At 41.8% G+C, this 10,080-nt stretch overlaps 1 protein-coding gene across 2 annotated transcripts; it reads right to left on the reverse strand.

The window, feature by feature from the left end:
- Positions 1-2,207: 2,207 nt before the first annotated feature.
- LOC122877734 (ELAV-like protein 1) lies at positions 2,208-9,283 on the reverse strand. 2 transcript variants are annotated; one of them, XM_044199676.1, is made up of 8 exons: positions 9,105-9,283; positions 8,029-8,091; positions 7,675-7,746; positions 7,356-7,524; positions 4,697-4,800; positions 4,015-4,168; positions 3,698-3,923; positions 2,208-3,489 (listed from the first exon to the last, which is right to left on the reverse strand). In XM_044199676.1, exons 2-8 carry the CDS (start codon positions 8,062-8,064, stop codon positions 3,171-3,173), a joined length of 1,080 nt encoding a protein of 359 aa, XP_044055611.1. In that variant the 5' UTR covers positions 8,065-8,091; positions 9,105-9,283; the 3' UTR covers positions 2,208-3,170. The 2 variants fall into 2 exon arrangements, with proteins under 2 accessions (XP_044055611.1, XP_044055612.1); XM_044199677.1 differs by lacking the exons at positions 4,697-4,800; positions 7,675-7,746; positions 8,029-8,091; positions 9,105-9,283 and having other exon boundaries at positions 7,356-7,492.
- Between the last annotated feature and the right edge of the window lie 797 nt (positions 9,284-10,080).

The raw sequence follows: 10,080 nt of genomic DNA on the forward strand, positions 1-10,080 counted from the left end.
CCTACCTCTTCCCTAACCCTAACCACACCCCCTCCTTCCCCTAACCCTAACCCTTACCTCTTCCCCTAACCCTAACCACACCCCTTCCCTTCCCTAACCCTACCCCCTCCCTTCCCTAACCCTAACCATACCAACTTACCTCTTCCCTAACCTAACCACAACCCCTCCTTTCCCTAACCCTAACCCTTACCTCTTCCCCTAACCCTAACCACACCCCCTCCCTTCCCTAACCTCTATCCCTTTACCAAATCCCACCCCCACCCTATTCCTAAAATTGATCCCTAAAGATATTAAAAAAATGTTTATACATAGACTTAAAACCCATAAATATATTTCAATAAAAACTATTAATAATTCATGTTTTGGGATATACAATATTAAAATCGGTTTAATTCTGATTAAAAACTTATATTTATCGACATACGAGGGTTTAAAAACAAGTGGACAAAATACAAATTGTAAAACACAGATACAAGTTAAGAACACAAACCAAAGTTAAAACAAGTTACAAGGGAGGGTATAAATAGAGTGCAGTGGCTTTTTCTTTCATTCTTGCTCTGACCATCGAACAGTCAACATCTCTGCCAATCTGCAAGCCTTTTCAGTTTTCTTTTAAGTTGTGCCTTTGCCTGAAGAAGACCCACAGTGGTCGAAACGTCGTAGCGTAGGCACACTTTATTATTAAAAATACAAATATTATTTAGTTTGTTAAAAAAATATATTATTTAGTTTGTTAAAAAATTAAAAATATAAAAAATAAATATAATTTTAGTTCACAATTTAAAATTTGAGTTAAATTTTGATTTTTGTTTTAGATATTTTTATTTACTTTCGTTTAAGGATTCTAAAAACAGCAACTTCATCATGAGTTTTGCTCATGATGATGGATGGACCGTGGTGCGCCACGGCAAAAGACGTCGTCGATCCCCTGAACGGGATCGACAAAGACCATTTCAGGGTGGATATTACCACCAATCCGCCTTTGATAGAGGGGGTGGGGGTAGGGACTACCGGGGGAAGGACCGTGCACGTCCTGTCTCCCACTTTGCTGGGGTCAGGTTCAGTTCCCCCCTACCCCTAACCCTAACCTAACCTAACCCTACCCTAACCCTAACCTAACCCCTAACCCCAACCCTAACCCTAACCCAAACCCTAACCCTAACCCTAACCCCTAACCTAACCCTTAACCTAACCCTAACCTTTAACCCTAACCCTAACCCTAACCCCTAACCCTAACCCTAACCCTAACCCTAACCCTAACCCCTAACCCTAACCCCTAACCCTAACCCTAACCCTAACCCTAACCCTAACCCTAACCTTTAACCTTCTTTTTCTAACTTAACTTAACCCTAACTTTAACCCTAACTTCTAACCCTAACCCTAACTTCTAAACCCTAACCCTAACCCTAACCCCTAACCCTTAACCCCTAACCTAACCCTTTAACCCTAACTTTAACCTAACCCTAACCCTAACCCTAACCCTAACCCTAACTACCCTAACCCCAACCCTAACCCTAACCCTAACCCCAACCCTAACCTTCCAACCCTAACCCCTAACCCTAACCCTAACCCCTAACCCCTAACCCTAACCCCTAACCCCTAACCCTAACCCTAACCCTAACCCTAACCCTAACCCCCTAACCCTAACCCTAACCCCTAACCCTAACCCCTAACCCTAACCCTAACCCCTAACCCTAACCCCAGTACAGCTTTATGTTCATCTGGACCTAATTTTATTTTTCATACTAACATACTTTCAAACCGATTATTAATAGTTTTTATTACTCTGTGGTTAATACTAAGTGCAAAGAACCAAACCAAATGCAGGGGTTTGGTCTGGTTGCTTGTCTTTTTGTGCTGTTATTGTTATTATACAGTAGGGTGCATTGTATGAATTTTTTGAGCATTACTATTTTGTTGTTTGTGTTTTGTTTTAATCAGTTTTGTTGGGTTAGGGTTAAATACAGAACAATTGTGCTCTGCCTGTATTTTCACTAATAAATACATAAACAATAAATATATGTTGCATTGCAACATGACAATGCTTGGTGTTGCATTACGTCAGTGAACTCATCGCTTGTCAGGAAGACAAAGTGTCTCCAACAGAAAATAAGACATTTCTTTAAGGGGAAAAAGGTTTCATGTGCATTGTAAATATTTCTCAGGAAACTCTGAAAGACTTGAGGAAAAAATTCATCACAGAAAAGTTTTCAATAAACAGATTTTATTACTGAATAAACAGTTCATCACAGTGAAGCTGCAATTCAAAAACAAAATACAAATGAAAATACCAAAGTGAAAAAAGGATCAGTACACATAAAAGGGTTTCATTATGTCAGGTGGGTTTGTTTTTTGTTTTACCTGGAAGCCATTTGTAAAAATATGAAATAAAATCTGTTTGTTCCTTCAGAAACTCAGACTGTGACCTGGAGCCCTGCCTCCTGTGTGCTTATTGGCCCAGAGAGCTGTGCATCACCTGATCACCTATCAGCAGCTCAACAGCTCAGAAGATTTTTCTACATGAACGACTTTTTATATCATTTGAATCTAAGATGAACCTTTAATAATCATATATTTAATATATTGTAATGGCTACCAGCTGCTTCCTGTTGAACGGGATGTCTGCAGGAGAAACTCTGTATTTCTAAACAAAGAAAAACTGACCGAATGCATCACAAAAAAAGAGAAAACAGATCTAAATCAGGAAGTCAAACAGCAGACTTACAGTTTCTCCTGTTAACTATGTTACACTGACCTGACTCCAGATGTTTTCAGTATGAAACTCTGCAGGTTGGAAACAGTTTGTAGTTTCCTCTTTGAAACATCTGCAGCTGTTTGGATTCACATCTGGCTTTCAAACTGCTGCTGACGTTTCAGCGTGTTAGGAACTGAGGATACATTGGTAACCGCTCTCACAGTCAGCTGTCAATCATCCTGCAGGTCAGAGTCCGCCATCTTGAATCAATATTTAAACATTCAGAGAAACAACGTTCAAACTTTTTACAGCGACTAGTGATGTCATACAGCCTGAAAGAAACCAGGCATGCTGGGAGAAAAAAATAAACTCACATTAACACAAACGCAACTGCTGAAAACTCTCTGTTCGGCTCAACTGACTGATACATGGAAAGAAAGTCAAGACTCTCCCCTCTTCTTCCTCCCCTCCCTCTCTACTTGTGTCCCTTGCTGGTCTTGAATGACACCTGCAGGACTTTGTCTCCCAGTCGGTACCCGTTCAGGCTGTGGATCGCCATGGCGGCCTCCTCGTAGTTCGTCATGGTGACGAAACCGAAGCCTTTGCACTTGTTGGTGTTGAAATCTCGGATCACTTTCACGTTGACGACGGCGCCAAATGGCCCGAACATCTGCCACAGGATGGCCTCGTCTGCGTCCTGACCCAGATTGTAGATGAAGATGCACCAACCGGTGGACGAGTTCCCCGAGACTCCGCCCCCGCTGCTCATGTGGTCGACGCTCATTGGAGAAAACCTGGAACGAAACAGGAAGTACAAGTCAACAAAACCTATTGTTAAAGATGAAAGTTAGTGAGCAGCCAATCAGACAGCAGCATCTCAGTAATCTAATTACTGTGACCATTATTACTGAATGAAGCGCACCAATAATGTAATAATAATTCTAATATTCTGGTTTCAAGTGTATTGTTGTTCTGCCACTGGACTACAACACGTGAGCGTACCTGAACCTCTGGGCCTGGTGATGGACGGGTCCCCCAAAGCGCCGCGATTGGCCGTGGTACATCTGTGACATCATCTGAGAGTTCCTGGCCTGATTCGGGTTGGCGGCGAACTTGACTGTGATTGGCTCCGAGCTGCCCGGGGGCGTGTGCCCGTTCAGGTGTTTGACGGCGTCTTCGGCCTCTGCCCTCTTATCAAACCGGATGAAGGCCACGCCCCGTGACAGACCTAGACAGCCAGTAAGATTAAAGAGGAGGTGTGTCAGGACCGAAGGGCTGCGAGCGGTCACATGACTGTGATTACTGAGCATGTACGTTACCGGAGGCCTGGTCCACCAGCACTCTGGAGTTGATGATGTGTCCATAGCGAGTGAACATGTCCTCCAGGTCCTGCTGACTCAGCGTTCTCGGCAGCCCGCTGATGTACAGATTCGCATCTTTGATCATGTCCGAACTCGGACGCGCAAAAGACACCTGCAGGGAGGAAACAGGAAATGTCTCAGTCCGTCGTCATCACAACCAGAGAATTCAAATAAATAAAGAAAATCCACACTGAACAAAATAAAGTACAGTTACATCCAGTCTTTGTGTTTAAATATTCAATGTTAAAAAAAAACAAAAACAAAAAAACAACCAACCAGTTATCCAGATTTGTCCCAAATAAAATATAAACAAAAAGACAAAATAAAAGCATCCAAACAGGCTCAGATCATTAGGCATTTTTGTCAAAATAAAAGCATAAATTTATGAAAATAAAAGTTCGGCACACTGTCACACTGAACTGAAGAAATTCACAGATTCGGTGTCAACGTGTGTCGATATTAAAAACAGGCCGAGAATAATTTACCGAGTCAGAAAAACAGAAACAACACGACAGCAGAGTTTTAAAAATACCTTCATCCGTAAGACAGTTTGCAGGAGAGAGCGCCCTCTACTGTCCAGGGAACATAACACATCTATCAGTTGAGACAGGAAAATCAAAGAGCACCTTTTGCACATTACCTTGATAGTTTTAGACTGTAGCCTCAGGCCATTGAGGGTACTGATAGCCCTCTCTGCATCATTAGGGTTAACAAAGTTAACAAAGCCGTAACCTAAACTGTGGCCTAGAGAAACACAAAGGAAAACAACAAAATAAAATAACAAAACTGTCTGTGTTACAGCCGCCACACATTCTGGATATTCACAAACTGAGTACAGACAATAAAATCGACAGCACAAAACTCTTCGGACAGTGTTTGAAGTGTCAACATTAAATTCTTCTGAACAAACCCAGAAAACTCACGACTCCTTCAGTTTCTGAAACACCGAATGTTTCGTCCGAATGACCAGCTGTTCAACGCCGCCAACAGAAGAGTGACCAATCAGAGCACAGCAGCGACAGACATCACTTTTAACTGCAGAGTGACAGTCTGAATCTGTTCTCAGGTGAACTTATATCTATACACACACGCACGCACGCCCACACACACACACACACGCACGCCCACACACATGCACACACACACACACACACATGCACACACACACACACGCACGCCCACACACATGCACACACACACACACACACACACACACACACGGCGTCAACAAATATTCTAAATTAAATTATATAATCGAATTGTGAAAAAAAAAAATGAAGTAAATAAAAATCAGACATTCGATTGAAAATGTATATTCGATCGTGATTTTAAAAAAAAAGCATCACTGCCGCGGCTGTCTGCCTCGTGCGTTCAGTGCGACGCACGGCGGGCAGGAGGCTGAACCGAGCAAACTATTCAACAACAGCCGGCGTAACGACGGCGGAGAGCTCGCAGCCCAGCTCGGCCGCAGAGAGTCAGTTCCCCTGCGAGTGATCTAAAAGGCCCGTTTGGAAACGGCGTGAAGCTTCACCGGCAGAACACCTGACGGGATGAACGCAGAAGGCTACCGTAGTTATTTCAACCTGGATTCATTCTGATGGAAAACCGTTTAGACTCTTCTGATCGGCGACCCTGACGGACTAAAGGAACGTAAACAATCGAGGAATGGACACACGTTCAAAGGAAACGCTGGGAGGCAACACTTTGTTTCATCTCTGCTGTTCACCAGGCCGGGAAATCTGAATGCATTATACTCTGGTGCTCGTGGTTTCTGTAAATGAACCAAACGATTAAAATGTGGAGAATCTTACCGGTCTAACGATAATTAATAAAAGTTTAGACGTGTATATTTGTATGTGCGATCTAAGCAGCCGGTGGCTTTAAGAGGTTTAATACATTAAAAGAACTTAATTAAAAACCAGACCCGGAGTCTCACTGAGATTCGGATTGTGGAACCTCGAGATGAAGTTGTATGCGAGCTAAGTACGCTATTGGTTTGCCATCTTATGGACATAATGCGCAAAAATAGATATTCGAATGGTTCGAACGTTTTTTAGATTTGTCTAATATACATAAAATATATAAGATATAATATATATATTGGCCACTTAGTGGCGCTCTCACCAGGAGAAGGGAACTTAAACACTGACAGGAGCGCTCACTCTGACGAAAAATCCAGTGCAAAAACTGAATGTGTAACATTCGTCAGTTTTCTCAACTTGTTCAGAACAAAAAGGTTCAAGATCTTCGTACATTCATTATTAAACTTTACAGACATTTTCAAAGCCTGAAAAATAAAATAAAACAGGTGAAAACAGCATTTGAAACATATGTACATCCTTATTAAATTCGGTTAAAATATTAAAAACAAACGGTTCATCTCGGGTTGGGCAATATGTTTATTTCTATTATATTTGTGTCAGCAGGACATATTTATATAATATTTAATTCATAATTCATCTAAAGTTTGATTTAAAGGATTGTTCCATCAGACATGAAAAATTAAATCTGTTTACTGTATCATGACGTGTAACGATGTCACAATTATAAAACTGACTGACAGAATATTGATCCATATTGCCAAACCCCGATTTAATCAATTACCATCAAATACCTGTTAAACACTCAGACTGTAGCCATTAAACCTGGTGTGAAAAATAATAAAATATTACAACAGTGAGGAAAATAAAAATATTCAGTTCAGACAAAAATCACAGAAAAACATTAGATTGTATTAAAAACAAAAAATAAATAAAAATCAGCCGATCGTCAGTTTAAAAAAACAAAACAAAAAAAAACACCCGAAAACATTTTTAAAAAAACTTCTGAAATAAAACAGCTGCTGGAGAAAGTACACAGGAAATACTGCAGGTAGTATTACAGCTAGTACTACTACTGATAATACAAATACTGCAGCTATAACAGAACTACAGCTACTGCAGCTAGGATTACTACTACAAAGTAAACTTCTGTTTACTAAGTCATTTTCTCTCGCAGTATTAGTACTGTAGTACAATGTATCAGAACCAAAGCTTTACAGCTTTATACTTAATATACCTCAGTAGTACTGTGGTATTTCTATGAACTAGCCTCAGAAGCATTAGCACTAAGCAGACACAATAGTACTACAATACTAGAGTGTCTGCTCAGTAGTACTGCAGTAGTACTCATGAACGTACCGCTCGAAGCGGTCGTAGCTCTGAGCGTTCATGTTCTGCTGCGGTGCAGGTTTGGTGTTGCAGTACAAGTACTCGGCAGTGTCAGCTGCAGTACTGCAGTAGTACTGCGGAGGGAGTTACCTGCCACTTTGTCCCTGATGAGCTTGGCGGACTCGACGTCGCCGACGCTGCTGAACAGACTCCGCAGCTCGTCCTGACTCATGCTCTGCGGCAGGTAGTTCACGATCAGGTTGGTTCTGGAGTCGTCGTCCTCCATCATCTGCTCGCTGTATCCGTTATCATACAGCTCCTGAGATCACACACACACACACACACACGCCCACCTTTATTACGACATCAACACACCTGCAGCTCCCACAATGCAACACTCATGGACTCAAGCAAACACTAATATAACGTATACGATAGTTGATTCAGCCAATCAAAGGGCAGCGGTCACCTTTCCAGCAGCTCCTTTGGCAGCATGCTGACCGTCTCTGACATCACTCTGAGACGTCTGAACCTCACACACCTGAAAGCGCACACACACACACACACACACGTTATACACAATAATGTACACTATACAACACACACCTACAGGAGGGGTCTCCACAGGTGCGGGAGGGGTCGTGTGTTATACTAATATATATATATAGTACCTAAACCAGCTGATGTGTGCCCTCACAATACCTGTCCAGAGTGGCACCGATCAGGTGTTTCACCTGTCAGGTGTGCTACAGATTCAGAGGAGTCGTTACTCAATGTGTCTGATCAGTTATTGATCTGATCAGGAAATTATTGATCGACTCACCTTCAGGTACCTGATGTGTCCTCGTCTTAGTGCCATGGAGATGACTCAAGCGGTTCACTGCGTCTGAAAGAAACCAGCTTCATGTTACTGACCTGATTATTGATCGGTGATCAGCAGTGATCAGTTGGGACTAACCCACCTCCACATGGAATTAACATGCGATCTGTACCTGGATGAATAAACTCAGAACAAGTTCTAATGAGAACCTGATCGGATCAGTCAGACAGACTTGGAGGTGACCTGACTGATCTCAGATCAGATCTCAGCAGGTGTACAGAGTGACCTCATTCTGAAGGAAAACAACAAGTGCAAAGGTCACCTGTCTCCGCCTCTTCCTGTCAGATCAACCCGCCTGTCAAAATAAAAGCCACAGGCAGCAGATTTTCCCTCCTACATTGTAATTTCGGAATGTTTGGACAAAAGCTTCTGCCAAATAAATAAATGTAAATAAATGAGGACGGGGCGTGCAGCTTAAGTGCGCTGTGGGTGACAGACGACACCGTTCAAGCACAACTGAAAACTCTCACAGAAATCACCTGTTTTGTGAAAATATTTCCAAACAGATGTCAGAGCAGTTGAAAAAGACAAGAGGATCCACCACGTAAAATAAAAGTGGTCACATGACCCCAATAAAAATGATTCCGTGCTGATCAATCAGCTACAGTTTCAGTTCAGACACAAAACATCTGTTAGCATCTGAATCAGCTGCAAACATTTACGACTGTAAAACACAAAAGTGTCTTTAAACAACTACTAACTGCATCAAACACGTTTCTGGTAAAAGAGCAGGCGCTTCCGAAACGTTTCCCGCGGACACTGAAACCGGGACTGATCCGGAACAAAGCCTGATTCTGCGGGCATTCAGTCTAAACCCTGCTGACTCAGGTGGGCAGGTGAGCGCTGGTGTGTTACCTGCGTCTGAGATGATGAAAAATGTGATAATACTGAACTAAAAACCAGCTAACGTTAGCCACATGTTAGCACCGTGGTCACACAAAGAGGCTAAGCGGCTAACGGCGCTGTGTGAGGCTAACAGCGGGAGCTAACGCTGCTAACAGGCGTCATATGTTTCTTACCTGTAACTGTAACGGAAAGGTGACTGACGGTCTGGACGCACTCTTATATCGATCCGTGGACGGATGTTGTGCTGATGCTAAGCTAACAAACCGGCTTAAAAAACGGGAGGTTAGTTGTTCTCAGCTTCACAAAGGAAACAAACTGACGATGAATGAAGTATCGCGAGACCACAGCTTCTTCTTCTTCTTCTATATCATTACAGGTGTTTGGATGATCAGCTGATTACCGCCACCTGCTGGACGCAGAGAAACAGACTCGATATAAACTGTGAACTGACTGAAATAAAGAAATGTTTTTTTATAAGGCTGAGCTGATGTCAGTTTATTGTTTAACTTTATTTACAAAATGCAGATTACCATACCAACAACATGCTGGAGATAATAATACACGTTTTTAAAAAGTACAAATAGGCTAAATCAAGTGAAATACTAAATCACAGACCGCTTTCATTCCATAACGAACAAGGAGGGTCAATATTTACCTTACAATATATTTAACAATAACTGAATTAACAGAATAACATCTGTTGACAGCGTCAGATATATTATTATCATTATTATTATCAGTCTCATTAAGAAGAACAGACTCTGCTATAACTGTTTTTGGACATTAATGACTGAATCATAAACATCTTCATGTCTGATTACTGTCAGTTATAAAACCAGTTTATAGACTCATCAACAGCTGGACAGATGTGAAACAGCAGACTGTCCAGATCAACAGACTCAGATCATCCCACCTTGTGGTTCTCTATAGACCACCTGGTCCTTATTCCCAATTTTTAGAAGAGTAACAAGGTCTAGAGATTTTATCTCAGACCTTGTTACTCAGATGTCTGAGTAATAGGATGTCTGATGAGATTTTAATTATTGGTGATTTCAATATTAATTAAGTAAAGCCTCTCTGGCACTTCTTGATGCTTTTGGTTTCAGTCAGTTTGTACATGCTCGCCCCTTTAAGGCTCATCAATATGCA

Source organism: Siniperca chuatsi, linkage group LG6, assembly GCF_020085105.1.
Source record: "Siniperca chuatsi isolate FFG_IHB_CAS linkage group LG6, ASM2008510v1, whole genome shotgun sequence".
Lineage (NCBI taxonomy): Eukaryota > Metazoa > Chordata > Actinopteri > Centrarchiformes > Sinipercidae > Siniperca > Siniperca chuatsi.

What these genes read in the sequence shown, in the direction of transcription:
- LOC122877734 (XM_044199676.1), bottom strand. Translation starts at nt 8,064, where the DNA reads ATGGCACTAAGACGAGGACACATCAGGTACCTGAAG. An exon ending in GACACATCAGGTACCTGAAG is followed by an intron (nt 7,747 to 8,028) that starts GTGAGTCGATCA and finishes GTGCGCTTTCAG; the next exon opens with GTGTGTGAGGTTCAGACGTC. An exon ending in CCAAAGGAGCTGCTGGAAAG is followed by an intron (nt 7,525 to 7,674) that starts GTGACCGCTGCC and finishes GTGTGATCTCAG; the next exon opens with GAGCTGTATGATAACGGATA.